The 18,692-nt window shown below is 34.4% G+C and overlaps 2 protein-coding genes across 2 annotated transcripts; one reads left to right on the forward strand and one right to left on the reverse strand.

Moving 5' to 3' along the window:
* The first annotated feature begins 2,840 nt into the window (after positions 1-2,840).
* On the forward strand, positions 2,841-8,941 carry LOC132556034 (hydroxysteroid dehydrogenase-like protein 2). The gene is made up of 7 exons (XM_060220426.1): positions 2,841-2,867; positions 3,400-3,486; positions 4,184-4,455; positions 4,611-4,811; positions 6,079-6,167; positions 6,328-6,469; positions 7,823-8,941. Exons 1-7 carry the CDS (start codon positions 2,841-2,843, stop codon positions 8,028-8,030), a joined length of 1,026 nt encoding a protein of 341 aa, XP_060076409.1. The 3' UTR covers positions 8,031-8,941.
* Positions 8,942-10,024: 1,083 nt separating this feature from the next.
* Positions 10,025-18,692, reverse strand: LOC132556014 (L-methionine gamma-lyase-like). The gene is made up of 10 exons (XM_060220406.1): positions 18,666-18,692; positions 17,501-17,705; positions 17,040-17,198; positions 16,554-16,691; positions 16,122-16,294; positions 15,783-15,894; positions 13,536-13,649; positions 12,523-12,657; positions 11,636-11,781; positions 10,025-11,290 (listed from the first exon to the last, which is right to left on the reverse strand). The coding sequence occupies exons 1-10, from the start codon at positions 18,668-18,670 to the stop codon at positions 11,221-11,223; spliced, it is 1,257 nt and encodes a 418-aa protein (XP_060076389.1). The 5' UTR covers positions 18,671-18,692; the 3' UTR covers positions 10,025-11,220.

Below are 18,692 nucleotides of genomic sequence, written 5' to 3' on the forward strand. Positions count from 1 at the left end.
AGAGAGAGAGAGAGAGAGAGAGAGAGAGGGAGAGGGAGAGAGAGAGAGAGAGAGAGAGATTTTTTGTTTTTTTTTCTTGTTTTTGTTTTTGTTGTTTTTTTTGTTTTTTGTTTTTGTTTTTGTTTTGTTTTTTTGTTTTTTTTCATAAATTGGACTAGTTTCATCGAATTTGTATTTGAATTAGAATCTTATTGACAAATTTATTGTTGCTTTGATAAACTTCATTACATTGAGCCAACTTTAATTTTCAGTGTTAATTCAAGCAGAACAGGCATTTTTTTTTTTTTTTTTTTTTATTAAAACTGTTTTTAGGTATTAATTTTTTCTGGCTGAGATACTATCAAATCAATATGATAAATGAGAGATATATGTCTATATCCTGGTTACATTTCTTGTCTTCGGCTGTTTTCAATTATAGATCGCTTATCTTGTAAATTAAGACGCGCACTTGTTGTTAACCTTTTAGACAATCTTTGTCTAGGCCATCAAATCGATAGATTATCGTCTATATATAACCAGATTTATAGTGATCTATATCCAAATACAACCACTGATAAAAGTTCAATTCTTTTTAACATCATACATATTTAGCGACAATTCTAATTTATCTATGGATACTATATAAATGTAAATTAATTTCTATTTGAGTCTGTAATTTGCACTGTGAGGTATAACCTATCGACTACATTTGTTAAATTTATCGTTTTGTGTTTCAGTGTGAACTTGCATGAAATTCCAAAATTAAACTATGATAAAAAAACTAATGAAACTGAAAATGATAATTAAATCCTGGAGTAAAAGATGTCTCACACCGATTGGGAAAATTGTTTTAATTAAATCTTTACTACTTTCACAATTAAATCACTTATTTATATCTATACCTAATCCTGAGGAACATTTCTTGCAAAATTTCAACTCTATTCTGTACAACTTCATGTGGAATAGTAAGGTAGACAAAATAAAAAGAGATATCTTAACTCAGAATTATTTTGAAGGGGGTCTAAAAATGGTTAATATAAGGTTGTTTATAGATTCTTCAAAACTTAGTTGGATAAGACGATTATTTCAGAAATCGGCTAAATGGCAACTCTTTTTCACAACACTCACATACTTGCAAACACTCTCTTTATGTGGAAGTGACTATATTCAAGAGTGTCAGAATAAATGTGAAAACCAATTTTGGAAAGACGTGTTTAAAGCATGGATATGATTTAATAATTCGCATGGGGTTAAGAAAATACAAGAAAAAATTATATTGAAACTGCCACTTTGGTAGAACAGTATTTTTACAATTGGGAAAAAGACAATTTTTTATAAGACTTGGTACAACAGAGGGGTGACAATAGTCAATGATTTGGTGAAAGACATAAACACACTTTCCTTCTATTCATTTCAAGAATCTATTGATATTTACAGGGTCACTACAAATTTTCTCCTGTATCAGGGTGTGATTTCTGTTATTAAATCATTTTTACAGAAAGCTAATGTAGACTTTGATAAACAATCAAAAGTATACCCACTCATTCCCTCTAGTATTTCTTTTTTCAGGATGTAAGGATTTGTATAATCTCATGATAAAGAAATCTATTGTTTCCAAAAGTAAAACAAAATGGGGAAAAAACATTTGACACACACCTTTCAAGGTTACTAGTAACACCAAACTACAATGGTTTCAGTACAGGATAACCCAACATATACTAACAACAAATACTTTCTTGTTTAAAGTAGGATTAGCTAATAGCCCAATTTGTAGTCTTTGTAATTTAGAGAGAGAAACAATCAGTCATCTTTTGTGGGAGTGCCAAGAAACTCAGAGATTTTTACAAAGTCTAGAAACACTTCTTGACGCTCTCCTTATTCCATTCTCATTTAATAAGAAAAGTTTTATTTTTGGCATATTTGTAAATAATGAGAATGATACAAGAAGTAGGATAGATAATGTAATTTTGATTATGATTAAATTTTATATTTACAAAACAAGATGTTTGCATAAAATTTTAAATCCAGTTGCTTTGATTAATTCAATTAAAGATTACTACAAGTGTCAAAAATACATTGCTAATACACAGGGGGAACACGCTAAACAAAAGTTCGATTATGAGTGGAAAAAATGGAAAAAATTGTTAGAAATATCAGACTTATGACTTTTTTGATTAATTTTTTTTTTCCAATTTATTTGTTCAGCAATGTATTTTGATAGATTTGTACTTTCCCACGAGACCCTTATTTTGTTCTTTATTGTTTATGGTCAAACTCACTTTTAGCCTGGCATCTCTCTCTCTCTCTCTCTCTCTCTCTCTCTCTCTATCTCTCTCTGTCTCTTGCTACATATCTGCTTTTCTCTCATCTATTTCAAGATCTATTACTGTGAAACTGGAATGTCTACTGAAGTTTCCCTCATGTACTTTTTCTTTATTTTATTGTTTTTTTTATTATTATTATTATATATTTATATATTTCATTATTTATTTGTTTTCTTTTTTTTTACTTTTCTTTTTCTTTTTCATTTTGGGCTGATGATTTTGCTGAATGTGTGAGTGTGTATGGACATGCAACGCACATGTACAATGTAGGTGTGTATATATATAAATGATGATGATGATGATGATGATGATGATGATGATTTAATGATGAAAGATGAATATGACGACCATGATGATGATGTAATGATGATGGTGATGATGATGATGTAAGAATTGGCCATTATGATGATGGTGATGATGTATTGATGATGATGATGATGATGATGTAAGAATTGGCCATGATGATGATGTAATGATGATAATGATGAGAATGATGTAAGAATTGGCCATTATGATGATGATGATGATGTAATGACGATGATAGATGATGATAATGATGATGATGTAAGAATTGGCCATTATGATGATGATGTAATAATGATGATGATGATGATGATGATGATGATGATGATGATGATGATGATGATGTAAGAATTGGCCATGATGATGATGATGTAAGAATTGGCCATGATGATGATGATGATGATGTAATGATGATGATGGTGATGACGATGATAGATGTAAGAATTGGCCAGGATGATGATGATGATGATGATGATGATGATGATGATGATGATGATGATGATGATGATGATGTAAGAATTGGTCATGATGATGTATAGTTGTATGTGTATGTATGTGTGTACATATGATGATGGTGATATTGATGATGACGCCACTCTTTTTATTAATTATATGTAGAAAGATTTAGTGCACTAATTATATTATGTAATAAATGCGTATGAAAAATAAAACAAAACAAAAAAAAACAAAAAAAAAATTATCGTTTTGTTTTCATATCGGTATCGACACAAGATGTTCGTTGTAAGTACATACCAATTTAGAATTTTCCGGAAATAATTGCCCACTTAGATAGACAAGTCTAGATGTTATAGTCAGTGCTATCAAAGTTTTAGGCCAACATGCCTTCTGCACGGTGAAGTCCTCAACGCCACACAATCACGTAGGTCTACTGGTGTAGATTAACCTTGGTTAAAACTTTTCGTTTGCATATGTATATTTGACTAGGCCTAACGGCTCTATCAGCTACGAAAATGTTACGATGACCGGTCAAGGCAATATCATGCATGAATGTTTCATAACATATAAACTTTATGTATATGTATTCTTCATTTGTGAAGAAGGAAATATACTGAAATCAATCAAATACATGTTTATGTTTAATATGGTATGTGTATTAGGTTGCCGCACGAGGGACAAAGTGCATCGTATTTTCTAATGATTTAAACGGGATCGGTGACGGAATTTTCCGCATTTCATATTATGAAATTTTAAAGATCATTTTTCAAATACCTACATATACATGTATGACATATATTACAAAAGTTTTAAAATTCATATTCATACACCACACCCCTTGCATGTTTGATTATTGAAAGCCCTAGATTCTTATCACTGAAATAACTTCTTAAGGCATCAGCTTTTTGTACTTTCGTTTTAGGCGTATTATATGCAAAGCATAACTTGTGTTATCAGTATAGAAGTACGTGACGTGGATCTAATTATCATTGTACGTTTTCAGGGGTCTTGTGTAGATCATTCTTTTGTCCATATGTTGCCCTAGTTTAATTGAATTTGAATTATGATTCTGTTGACATGTTTTTGTTTTGTTTAATGCGTGAATTATTATTGGACTTCAGATTGACTTCACCTCGTCGTTAAATATGAGAAAGGCAGCATTAGTTGTTGGTGCGTCTCGTGGGATTGGGAGGCAGATCGCTCTGACATTGTCAAGGAATCACTACGATGTGGGCGTGGCATCAAAGACTGAGAAATCCACCGAGGTACTACCTGGGTCCATTTACACAGTCACGGCCGAAATCGAAGCCGAGGCCGGAAGGGCTACACCTATTGTATGTAACGCTCGGAAAGAAGAAGACATCAGGAATGCAGTCACAAAATGTGTAAAAGAGTAGGTATATCATGTACAAACACAACATTTCAAAGAATGAAAATAAGAATAAAACACAAATAAATAAACTATCAATATATATATATAAAGGTAAGTTTCCACGTATTATTAAATCAGACATTGTCGTTTAATGAATCGTTTTCTGTTTGACGCAGGTTTGGCCGGTTAGACGTGGCCGTCTATAACGCTGGGTCCATTACCTGGGAAAAGGTGATCAATACAAACACAAAAAGATTTGACTTGATGAATGATATCAATGCACGAGGAGCTTACATAATGGTACAGGAGGTCCTTCCTCATTTTCTGGAACAAAAATCCGGCAAAATTATATTGGTGTCACCGCCCATATACAACAGGTAACTGTCACAGGAATCGGAACAGAATAGGGGAGGGAGGGTGGAGGGGGGGGGGGTGTCATTGATCTGCATGGCGTTTATGTTCTGTGTTGAGCACACACCTTGCGGGATGCAGTGGTTAAGATATGAATTTTTGCATTCTTTAGCCGTAATTTTTGTTTCTAGGATAAATTTTATAAGTTTAGTTAAAATTCCTGAACACCTGGTCTTATTCTACTTGTACATTTTCGGGAGTATCCGTGTAAATGGTTCTTTTGTACTTTTATGAGCAAATATAAGGGCCATATAATGAAAACATCTGTATCATCAGTTCTGTCGCTGCGTGAAAACTCGAAAGAAATATATTCCGAAAATACTTCAAGGTCAGAAAGATTGTAGTCGGTATAAGGTGAATTTTTTTCCAGGGCAGAAAGATTGTAGTCGGTATAAGGTGAAAATTTTTCCAGGGCAGAAAGATTGTTGTCTACATAAGGTGAAAATTGTTCCAGGGCAGAAAGATTGTAGTCTACATAAGGTGAAAATTGTTCCAGGGCAGAAAGATTGTAGTCTATATAAGGTGAAAATATTTCCAGGGCAGAAAGATTGTAGTCAGTATAAGGTGAAAATATTTCTAGGACAGAAAGATTGTAATCGATAAAATATATTGATTTAGGGATTTTTGAACACCCGCTTAAATTTTCTAAACAGCTATGTTTTTCCGAGGCTACTTCTGGACTTCTTAGACTATAATTAAAAAAAAAAACATGCCGATGCCGTATGTTTTTTTCTCTAGTGATCGACGTTTAATTGCCTTAAGTAGTTTTCATTGACGGATTTTAATATCGAATTGTCGCCTGGTAATTACAGATCTACTATACGTGTTAGAGATTTTATTCAAGGAATTAAATGTTTACTGGTAATTGTTTATACTAAGACAACACTTTGGCAAATGGAAAACGTCATACAAGAGATGTGTTTTATTACAGGTAAAAAAACCCATCAACACATGGTAGTAATGCAATTTTTTATTATATGAGCCTTCCATTAAACATCATTATAAGTGGATGAATATGTCGTAACGTTACAGAAGGACGTTTATCAAGGAAAAAACATGAGTGGGATACATTAAGTACCAACACGTTCAGGTTTTGTTTGGACTGAAATATTTGGGGTTTTTTTTTTGTTTGTTTTTTTGTTGTTTTTTTGTTTTTGTTTTTGTTTTTTTTGTTTTTTTTTGTTTGTTTGTTTTTTTTTTTTTTTTGGTTTTTTGGTTTTTTGTTTTTTTTAGGTTTTTCAAAGGGAAGACAACGTATGCCATGTCAAAAGTAAGCATGACAGTCCTTGTCCACGGACTGGCTAACGAACTTCAAGGAACAGGTAGGTACTAGTGATGATGATGAACATAGTCAGTATTCAGTTTAAGAACAACCAGCATCTCCCGAAACAGTTGTACAAAATCAGAAACAGAAGCGAAACAATATTTCAGAAACAAATTAACATCAATTGTTCTTTATACTTGCACTATTACTTTGAACAGGAGTTTCAGTTAGTGCCCTGTGGCCTGCTACAGTCATCAGAAGTCACGTTACTGACAAAATGAAAGTACCCTTGAAACTAATGAGGACGCCCCATATATTTGCTGACGCCGTTGTTAAAATTGCTGAGGATCCGACAGAAAGGTGTTTATGTATCAACTTTCGTAGGCCCAAAAGCCAAAATGAAAGTATACTAGATAAATAAATATTTATGTTTGTTTGTTAGTATACACCTATACTGTTCTAATGATATAACTTTCCTGTGGGTAACATAAAGATAATTTATACGCATTTTGCATAAATCGATAAAACTGGATATTTTTTGTTTTGGGATTCAGGCAAATAGGGGGAAATATTTCTGCATTCCGAAAAATACTTAATTCTTCTAGATCTTTGGCTTTGTTCAGATTTAATTTTTGTATATCATGACATTAATATGTTGTTCATGTTGTTTCTTACTACTTAAACTTTCCGAATTTTTCTGTTGAATTTCAGAAAGAAATGTATCCCCTGCACTTTAACCGATTTCAACCTATGTAGGGAGATAAGATATCACCAGGGAAGTTCCGAGTGTAAACATCTTACCATCACTATGTAGGGAGATAAGATATCACCAGGGAAGTTCCGGAGTCCGAGTGTTAATATCTTACCATAACTATGTAGGGAGATAAGATATCACCAGGGAAGTTCCGAGTGTTAACATCTTACCATCACTATGTAGGGAGATAAGATATCACCAGGGAAGTTCCGAGTGTTAACAACCATCACTATGTTACCATACCATAACTATGTGATATCACCAGGGAAGAGTGTTAACATCTTACCATCACTATGTAGGGAGATAAGATATCACCAGGGAAGTTCCGAGTGTTAACATCTTACCATCACTATGTAGGGAGATAAGATATCACCAGGGAAGTTCCGAGTGTTAACATCTTACCATCACTATGTAGGGAGATAAGATATCACCAGGGAAGTTCCGAGTGTTAACATCTTACCATAACTATGTAGGGAGATAAGATATCACCAGGGAAGTTCCGAGTGTTAACATCTTACCATAACTATGTAGGGATATAAGATATCACCAGAGAAGTTCCGAGTGTTAACATCTTACCATCACTATGTAGGGAGATAAGCAGGAATCCTTCCTTCTTTTGTGCAGGTTATTACAGTTAAAATTAGAACTATGATTGTATGAATAAACACAATATTCATGAGTAAAGTCAGACCTCATAGTTCGACAAGGAAGCCATAAAGTATAATTAGAACACTAGATCTGTCCCTCCGGTTCTCTAAAGACAAAAAAACAAAATGGTGAAATGACTTACTATGATTCCATACTGATTCCAGGAAAGTTTCATGTCAAAAAGTTAATCGAAGTTCTTGTACAAAATATAATATATATCGGCTCATTAAACAACCTCCTAACTATACCGGCGGTATGTATTTGTCTTCTTCATCGTTTAATAGTTATTTTGTCACTTCCTTGTCTGACAGGTTGAACGGTCAGGCACTGATCGACGAAGATTATCTGAGAACAGTTGGTGTATACGAATTTACTAAGTATCGATGTGATAGCGACCATGAACCTCCTCGCATGATGCCAAAACAATTTCCCTCACTATTGGTTGAAGAGGAGGACCAAAACGTTCCTATTTCAACAGCAAAGGAGAACATGAAAAGCGATATAGACAGTAAACTATAAATTCGTGTTCTGTTTCCAAACCGTCACTCAGCAGCACTGGCAAGACGACATAGGTATACATTCATTTATAAATGTGGGCGAGTGTTTATGTTTCATTTTCAATGTTCGCTTCTTCATAATGTTTGAAATAGGATTTTTTTTCTTGCAAATTCGCATAAATGTCATTATCGATTGAAGTGATATGGAAAATATCTATCAGTGATTAAAGGTGAATCTGTGGTAACAGTAGAATGCCTTTACTATCTCGCTTTGTTAGCATTTCTAGTGGTATAAGGCTCGGAGTTCCCTTTTTATTAAAAGCATGTGTTGATGTTCAGATAAATTTTACCCTCAAATATCAATGCTGGGATATATTAGCTCTAATTTTGAGCCGCTGTGGTGATGCTGAAATTTCTAAATCCTCATGAAACTGTTGTTGTTCCCACTGAAAACGCATGTTTCGTCTATATATAGGATAAAAAGGAACTGGGACGAACACTTGACATATTAAATCTGTGCTGTTTAAATTGATTACAAGAATCACACATTTCTACTTCTAACAAAAACACCTGTTGCTTTTGTTTAGATAAGAGAACGGAAAGCTACATTAAAGCTGAAACCTTTTAGCAAAACTGATGTACAGAGAACTGCGTGTATATGGTGGTTGTATTATTTTACCTGTATGTTGGTTTATCGTGTTGACACACGTCAGTGTAATGATTGATGTGATTTAAGTGAAAAATAAAACAATAAAATCAAGTGAATTAAACAGAATTGATAAATCTACCTCAAATACCGATTCCAGCGAGAAACTAGTGATGTTAATGATCGGGTCATATTGATTGATGTTGATATTGGTATTTGGTAAAGCCTTCTAATATATATCTTTATATATCCATGTTGAATATTGCTTACATGTCGGGTAAATAAAATGAGAGGAATGAAAAATGCTTTTGTTTTGCAAATGTATCGTGGTTTGTAATTAATATTGCATTCTTTTTCATGAATATTGTAGTCCAAATTACCAAACAATAACTTGATCATATGCAACATGGCAGCAACATTCCTATTATGCTTAGTATTCAGTACATTGGCAAAAGCATGTTATTACTTTAAAGATATAAGCAATATGTTTTCTTGTACTTGTACATTTTCTCCTTACAACGAAACCTACACGGACGACTTTCTGCCAACCTGTGTGATTAGTGATTTTCAATTTCATGTTTACATGTCACAATATATTTGATATTTATGGGCCTGTTAAGATGTCGACAAGTGGTAGACAAACTCACTCCATAGTTTCGAGAGATACAGGTTGATGAAAATTATGGGAAAGTTGTTCGGTCGTCATAGTGATCTCATTGATAATCTTGACGTTTGTTATTTTTGATGGTTGGTTCATTTGTTGAATACCTTGTTCTCATTTGAGAACGTGATGTCACTTACTTGGATTGACCAAAGATTCATATTGCGTGTGTCGTCCATTAAGCAGAAGACGTTTACTCTTCGGAACATCTAGCTTTATTCCACCACGTGTCTTTTTTCAGAAGTCTCCGTATAAATTTTCATGTGCTCATATTTTGCCCTAGTTTTATCAAATTGGAGTTATTGTTATTTGGAGTATTTGAATTATGACTCTATTAATATAGGTGTTAACTTGCTTGTGAACTCAGACTAGAATGAGATTAGATAATAGTTCGTACACATGTATATGATTGTGACTGGCTTTGAACTCTTCTGCTCAATGTTTTTCTGTTGTAATATCGATGTCAATGTATCTTCAGTCTCGTTCTAAATACTGGGAAAGAATATATTTTCACTGAAACGATAATTTGCTCTGACCGCACAAAAGAGTAATACAATTGCATTCCTTAATAATATTTTTTTCGCCGTTCCTTCCCAGCCTCTGTAAATATTTTGGTATCTTTGTAAAAATATCAAAAGTCAAAGACGTGCAGGCTAATTGATATATTCTGATAATTTCAAATATAGAATGAAACATGGTTCATGGCAACTTATATAATTGCATCACCTTTTATTCATACAATTTTAAGATAAAAAGTTGAAGATAAATTTCTTACTTTGTAATAAATTTTGCTGATATAGAAATTGATATCAATAGCGACCTCATTTTTGAGCAGACTTGCCGAGAACTCTGAGATGAGTTGATTGCTGTAAAGAAGTCAATTATGTTTCATGCCAATTGCATTATAGTGACGTAACGAAGTCCTCTGAGGAGATCGAGACGTTTACTTGCACAAGGTTTAATTGTTTTGATGAAGTGTATCAAGTTCCGTAACATCTGGCAGAAAACGAAGACAGTAGAACGAGAACGTAAACAGTATGGTAAAGTGGGCCTCAAATTTAACCACAGAAGGTATAGTTACTAACATATACATGAACGCCATTACGTACAAATCGTCCCTATCGAGTGATTTTATATATATTTTTTTCATTATTTGTTGTTTTTTTTTGTTTGCTTGTTTGTTTTTTTCCCTTATTACATGACTGTCGTTTGTTTCAGTGTTTTATTATTTCGCGAAAATTAGAACCATTTTTTTTTTGGGGGGGGGGGGGGGGGGATGGAGGGTATCCAATACCATTTTATCAAGTTTCATCAACATCGGGTAAGTTGGTAAGTCGGTGATGACTTTTAAAATCTATTTATAGTAAAATTGAACTCAATTTTGACACCTCTAATAGAAATGATCGTTGTGCAATGTAGGTAGATGTACAAAGATTTCATGAAAAGTAAGTGGAAGAACAGAGGATCCTTAAATCAACCAGATCACAAAGATTTGAAATATATACGGTTTTCTGCCTGATTACGTTGATTTTGCTTGGATACTGGGCAAATAAATAAAGTTAATTTTAATCATTTTAGGATAATTGTAAGGTTTACGGAACTACAGGTAAATAAAATAGATAAAATCGGCGTTGGCAGAAGTAGGACATGAGACGTACGTATAGGAGATCCCTAGATCCTCTCGGACGTGTTTTAATGTTTCTACCTATTGGCCAGTATTTCAAAGATATCACTTGCTAATCAATAAAATCCAAATGGAATAGGTGTGTTGATCATGCTACATAAATAAACATTCAATCAAATATATTTCTACCTTACGAAATCAAAAGGATTAGAAAGACCGATAATAACGAATCCTTTCAAGATCAGACATGATGGTCGATGGTTATATTTGTTTTGTCAGGTCTAGCATGAAACTTTCTGTAAAGCTTGCTGTAAATCTTTGATCAAATCGTCCGGGTCTTCCAATCCAACACTGAGAAAAATAAAAAAAATAAATGATAATCTGATAATCTCTATAACCACATTTGAGTTTTGTAAACATATCTTTATATTTGGAAGCGAAATATACTACTAAGTTACATCTTTGTACTCTCATACATATCTACATATAGATATATAATGATTCTATTGGTCAAAATGGCAACTAATGGGAACGACAAATAGATTATTTTCACGTGATATGTACCAGAACAGTAGACTTTAAAACATATGTAAAACATACTTTTTCAACAACAATTAATATATTCAATTTAATTTTAATCACCAAGAAAGATAAGAAATGTTGTACATAACCAATCAGTGTGAATTTGTCTCTTACCTTAATCTCACCAGTCCGTCAGATATTCCACCAATTCGCCTGTCTTCATCATTCATAAGCATGGGTCCATGTGTCATTGTACCCGGATGTTCTATGAGACTCTCCACGCCCCCGAGTGACACTGCCAGTATTATCACGTGGAGTCCCTACAGATGAAACGCCGATAGCAAAGGAGTCTACACAGCGACCATATAAGCGAAGAATCATTGCACTTTACTGCCAACATTTTCGTAAGAATGAACAGGTCATCACTTCTCCAATCGGGTTTTTTTGTTTGTTGGAGTTTTGCGTGTATTTTTTATTTAATAGACTTCTTAAATTAATTTCGAAAGGAACACTGTGCATAGCAGTATACACATTTGGCCCAAAGTAGAACTAAATATGAAAATCAATTATCCAAATTTCGATACAATTGTTTCGTCCTTCTCGGATACGTCTGTAATGTTACAGACCTTTAAGGTTAACTCCAAGAGAAAGATCACAAACCGGCGGAAATTATATCAAGATAAAGATTGGAAGCTGCACTGACCTCATAACTCCATACATCTAATACTTTTCAATACAAAATTATTTCAAAAGAACGTCAAAATGTACATGAGAATATTATGCAAATTGTCACTACAAGAACTGCCTCTGTTCTTCACATGTATTGGAACTGTGTCGCGTATCTTGCGAGACCATTCCTGTTTGAAAGTCGCACATAAAGCCATGACTGATGATAACGTTAGACTACCATCAACACTAAACATTCACACATATTTTAATTAGACAGTCACAAATGGTTCTTCTGTTGTGGCATGCCAGGCGTGACCGTAATAAGAAATATTTCAAATTCTCTTAACAAATGAAATAAAGAGACTAATTATTAGTAATAATGAAATCCCTACTTCCACTAATGTTCTGCCACCCTCTAGTCCACCTTTGACCTCAAATGACATCATCCCTCCGAACAACTTCATTTGTTTCTTGGCCACAGCATGCTGGGGATGTGACGGTAGACCTGGATACATGACCCAATTGATCTGTAATAAAGTCAATTATTTATCTTTAAAAATCTTCTATCGAAAAAAAGCATCTACAGATTAAGGGGCCGACTACGTCTTTCTAAATAAGATGTATGTTGTCTGAAAACCGATGTGTTTGAAACTTTTCACTTTACTTCATCGTTGTTTTTGCGTCAAGTCTTTATTATTCTTTTTGTTTCGGATGAGGGTATGACAGTGCTACATCAAGTGAACTGAATTGGTACAAATCCAATAGACTTAAGCATGAAAAATTCAACAGGTCACCTTTTATCGTTAGAATTAGTATAAATTATTAATAACAACATGACAATTATCATGCACTCATTACTGATATATATTACATACAAAACATATCAGATCGATTCCTCTGATTAATGGACACTAATTTAGCACGTGCGGTAGGAAGTAGTGGCCGCGGTAAGTTCTAGTGATGTTTATCTCATCAAAGACCATCAACTTTTTATGTTAAGCCATTTAATTCCATGCCAACAATTATAATCTAATCGATGTGACACGCTGGACTGATATATTAAGTGTCACGATATATCTGCACGGTTGAGTTCAGACTTCACTTTGTAGTGCCGGTAGTAATTTTCATAGTACTAAATTGTCACTGAATCAAAGATTAAGTGAGTTTAATTCTAGCACTATAAGATTATTGATATTTATATTTCAAAATACCTGCATCCTAATTCAACGCTGGATAACACGAGTGAAATAAATTATTATCATACAGGAATTTGTTCACCTTTAAAAAGTTGCAAAGAATATTGAAACAAGGTAAGGTTAAGTTCATCTGCCTTCTAAAAAATACTCAGTCAAATGCAAGTTATATCACACTTTAAAAATACATCAGTAAGGTAAATGAAACTTACCTTAGTGTGCTTCTCCAAGAATTCAGCAACTTTTTGTCCGTTTGAACTGTGGCGTTCCATTCGTATGGGAAGTGTCTTGATGCCTCGTAGCAATAAACTGGCATCGTGTGGGGACTGTTAGGACATAATCGGATACGGTTAAAATAATATGCATAGCGATTGAATAATGTATCGAAATAACAAAAAATAAAGAATTTTCAGTCGACTTTATTCCCCAACATCGTATAGTTACCGCACTTTTTGTGTCGCCTGCAGAGCTGGCGGACACTTTGGGATCACTTTGTTCGTCGTCACGCGTCGGCGTCGTCCGTACGAAAGTTTTCCGGGCTCTTTTCGGTAATGCTTTGAGTTATCGAAGTGAAATTTAGTATATGGCTTTTTGTTGCAAGGGTACAGATTAAAGTCCGATTCCAGGCTGTCAGTGACCCTTTTTAGCAGAGTTATGCCACTTTCAACTTAATAAATTTCCTGGGAATATTGTTTTCTGGACTTTTTTGGCTTATGCTTTGAGTTACCGAAATGAAATTTAGTATATGGCTTCTTGTTGCAAGGGTACAGAATAAATTTGTTTCCTGGCTGTCTGTGACCCTTCTTGGCTGAGTTATGCCCCTTTGAACATAGAAAATTCTCTGGAATCTTGTTTTCTTGACTTGCTTTGGTTATGCTTTGAGTTATAGAAATGACATTTGCTATATGCTGTCTGTGACTCTTCTTGGCTGAGTTATGCCCCTTCGAGAACAATTCTCAGCTCTCTGTGACTCTTCCTGAGCCATTGAACTCACATTCTTTGGGAATATTGATTTCTGGAATTTTCTTGGTTATGCTTCGAGTTATGAAAATGCAATTTTGTATATGAGTTCTTAACCTAACGTTACACACCTAGTTCGCTTCGTGGCAGTCTGTAACCCTTCTTGGCAGTGATATGTCCCTTTGAACTTGGAAAAATTCTCAGGAATATTGCTTTGCGCAGTTTTCCCTTTATGCTTCAAGTTATAGAAATGAAATTTGGTATTACAACTTTAGGGTTGATTGTTGCACATCCTGGTCATTTCTGGGTGACCGTGACACTTTATGCAGGCGACACATACAGTTCCGAGGAACTCTTGTATTATTGAGATAATGTCCATTCGTTTTATTGTTTTTAGCTTCGACACACGAAATTTGGACTAAATTTGAGCGAAGTTTGAGAATTCTGTAGAAATATCCGTTGGTTTTTAAATATGTAAGTTAGATATATTTAAACCTACACAGCAATATTTTGGCGGAAGAGGATCAGTACTTCTCTCAATTTATAGAATACTGTTAATCAAAACTTTACGTTTCTAGGAAAATGTCTACGCGTGATCTGTTCCTCGTCAACAATCAATGTATTAAAGGTAATTTGTAATCAGGACAAAGATTGGGTAATTTCTTATACTTAGTCTTTGATAATAGCAGTTGAATAATTTAGTAGTGTATAAAACTGAGCCAAAGCAAAGTGATGAGTAATAGATTGTAATTGATGTTTTCATTATTGAGAGTTCAAAACTTTAACGTAACCAACCCTCTTTAGTAACCGTTCAATCAACATTTGTAAATCAAAGTGATGATTTAACGGACAGACGGCATCCAAATTATGGATAATGATTAAATGAAATAAATTCCTCATTTCAGGATGGTACAAAGATAATGCGTTCTTCAGCGAGCATTTATGAGATGCATTTACAATATTGCTATTATTTTCAACGAAAATATCTGAGCGAATTATTGCACCAATATTATCGTTGTAAACATTACATTAGTTCAACATTTTATTACCCCTGCATTAAGTGTCCATCTTTGTTTATTTGTGGATAAAATCAGTACACCTGAAGGAGAAGTATCCATTACGAATTGTGTCTCCCTGTATAACCCCAGTAAAAATAATCTTATGGCGAAAAGATACATCTATGCTGTCCTTTATGCCGCAGGGGAATATCTATGGAATATGTTCTTCTATGTTAACCCCTTCCCCTCCTCCCACAAAACCCTCAACTTTCATTCACTTTTCGAAAGTTCTCATTCAGTCAAAAGAAATGCTACATATAGAGGTTTGGTTTTTACATTATTATACATTATTACCCAAGTTTGTACGAGTTACAATAGTTCACCAGTGGTCGCTGACATATTAACGTCAGTTTGGTCAAACGTGACAAGACTATTATTGCACATAAATGGAGTTCAACAACTACGTACTTCACATACTAGTAGCAATGTAGTCACACTTACCAAACTACTCCCGAATGTGGTTTGGTATCGTATAGCTTCTTGCCACAGCTGCTTCGTTCTGAAAGTCAAACTTCCCGCCGTTAAATCACTGTGGCCGCCTAAGTACTTTGTGCTGCAAATAAAACATTGTTTGCGTTTTCGTAAAGGCAAGTCATCCAGAAAGCAATGCTATGAGCTATATGTGGAATTTTTCAAATTAATCCAAATAGGGAAAATAGAAATTACGCTGTTTTGATAGAAGCACTTAGATAATTGTAACCATGCTTAGTCTTGATAATATACTTTATTAGTATTCTGGATCAATGGGTTCACGTAAACAAAAGGGCTAAACTATCCTACCAGCTATGCATTGAAATGTCGATTCCGTGTTGGATTGAACCCTGGAGATAAGGACTGGCAAATGTACTGTCGACCATTGTGATAACATTAGTAAGTGATCTGCCAAGCTTCCCGAACTCTTCTAGGTCGAGAATGGCCATAGTAGGGTTACATGGAGTTTCACCATACAGCATCTTGTAAGGATTAAGAACGAATAAAAAAATCATCAAACACAAGTGTTTCCGTTTTTGTCCTCATCAGGACAATATGAAACTTCCTGTTATAATGATAAAAGTCTCAACACTGTATTCAGAAAAATGCACAGCACTCGAGACAAAATAAAGAGTCTCGGCAGGAAAAGGGAATCAATAATTGGTCTTAAAACTCTGTTTGAATGCTGTATGCTCTATTGACTTGAAACAACAATAGCTAAACGGAGACCAGTATATTTACTCTGGTATTTGACTTAACATGCTTCCGGTACTCATCTACGTCACATCCTGCTGGCACAAACGTCGCTTCGATATTGAACCTTGGAAATATGTTCTTAACAATGTCATATACGGCACTGTAGCAAGGATTGTTGATTACCTACAATAAACAACTTCGAAGAATGAAGTTCTTCGGAGACATGGACGAATATGGCAAGTAGTTGAAGTGAAGACAATATTTTATTTGTGTTATTATTAGTAAACGTGTAGCATTATGGAGTGAAGGTGGTCCAATGGCGTAATGGCGCAATCGCCATTCACCAACCCGACCAGCGTTGTAATACTAGATGATTGTTTGTACCTGGGTACTCTGTGTTCCTTCCAGAGTAAGCAAAATAATTTTGATATAAGTTGATATTACCCTTTTGTCATTTGATGTTAAACAGATAATGATTATCATGGAGTATAGTCTAAGGTTTCTATTGATAACAGTATTTTTATTACGTACGATGTGGTCTCCAGACTTAAGGAATCCAAACAGAGCTGTGGTTATACTGGCCATTCCTGTGTTAAAGACAAGAGTTCCCGCCCCTTTCTCGATGTTGTTGAGCACGCTCTGCACATTATCTGTTGTAAAGTTGTTTAGGCGAGAATATATGTAACCACCCTGTATAAAACATTACAAAAAAGTTAGCTCGGGATAGATTTTTCAACGGTCATTATACAGATATGAGAATATCAATCGTTAAAAAAACAACTTAAAAACATAAATATTGTTTCAAAAATCACAATCCGAATGTTGTTACTCTAACCATTTACTGGATAATCAAGGATATTAAGTAGAAGGTTCATACCTTTTTACCTGATAAAAGTCTTTTCAATCAGCTTGTTTTTAACAATAACAGATATTTAAGAAAAATGAACGGAAGAATATATACATTTCCATATAGTCCTTTATTCGAATCTTACTTTTTCAAGTATTTCTAGGTAGTCGTCCACACTTTTGAGTTTATACGTTGACGAGTGATAGATGGGAGGAACCAGGGGTTCAGTTTGGGGACCTTCCTCGAACACGTATCGCGCTGTTGTTGCCACGGTATCATCACTGACGTCATCAAGGGTCAAACCACCCACTCCTTTGTCTAGAGAAGATTTTGGTGGATCCCATTTTCGACTGAACAAAAAGTAATCTGTTTAATGAATTTATACATAAAAATATAGCCTCGTCAAATCATATAAAGCTCTTTAATTTATAACGAAAAAGAAAAAACACATTGTGACATCTCTTAGTAGAACACGAAACCACAAGTTCCGTGATACTCGAACGACTTTTAAGACATGTTTTTGATCTCCTAATTTGTTGTCCATCACCCTACATTTGTGTATCACATCGGGACCGGGATCGTTTTATCAGTTTAGCTCCTATGGCGCGTGCTACATAATGTCTTCACTCGTTATCACGGGCTACTTTCCACAGAATACTCTAATTCCGTGCTTGTAGATAATACATATGCCCTCGCATAATTCAACTATGAGCTTGTAGTTACATAGCATGAGAATTTCAGCAGTTAGGCAAAACGTCGTCTGCAAAATTACCAGTGTTGAACAAACCAGTAAGGGACATTCTCGCGAACACGAGAGAATATGTAATATGTAAATTGAAGCAGATGACTTACAAACAAGAAAAATACAGCCGAAGCAGATGATTTACAAACAAGTAAAAAAGCAAGGTACACCTTTTCCGTAATTCAATAAATTTCGTAGATATATATCTGATAATTTCAAAAGAATCCCAGGTACATGTAGCATCGTTAACTTTGTACAGGTAACGCTAAAATCATTTTTGCGCTTACATAAGTTGTTTATTTCAATATGAAAACATCCGTTACCATTTCTTTGTCTTCTATCATGAGACTATGCCACATAAAAGTATGGAGCAAATAAAATAGCCAAGTTAGTGTTTGTATTGATTACTTGTCTGGGCCTCCATACAATGCTAACAAAACAAGGTCAAGATAGCTCTAATAAAACAAATAATTGTTGAACTTTAAACTCTCGATGGATCTTTATACTAGGTATAGACTGTTACTAACATTGGATTCAAAGAATAATTAACTGTGACTAGAATACATACCTCATATTTTTACTAAAGAACGGGACG

This window comes from Ylistrum balloti, unplaced genomic scaffold (genome assembly GCF_031769215.1).
Source record: "Ylistrum balloti isolate Yb309-2 unplaced genomic scaffold, AGI_CSIRO_Ybal_v1 Utg370540, whole genome shotgun sequence".
In the NCBI taxonomy this organism is placed as follows: Eukaryota; Metazoa; Mollusca; class Bivalvia; order Pectinida; family Pectinidae; genus Ylistrum; species Ylistrum balloti.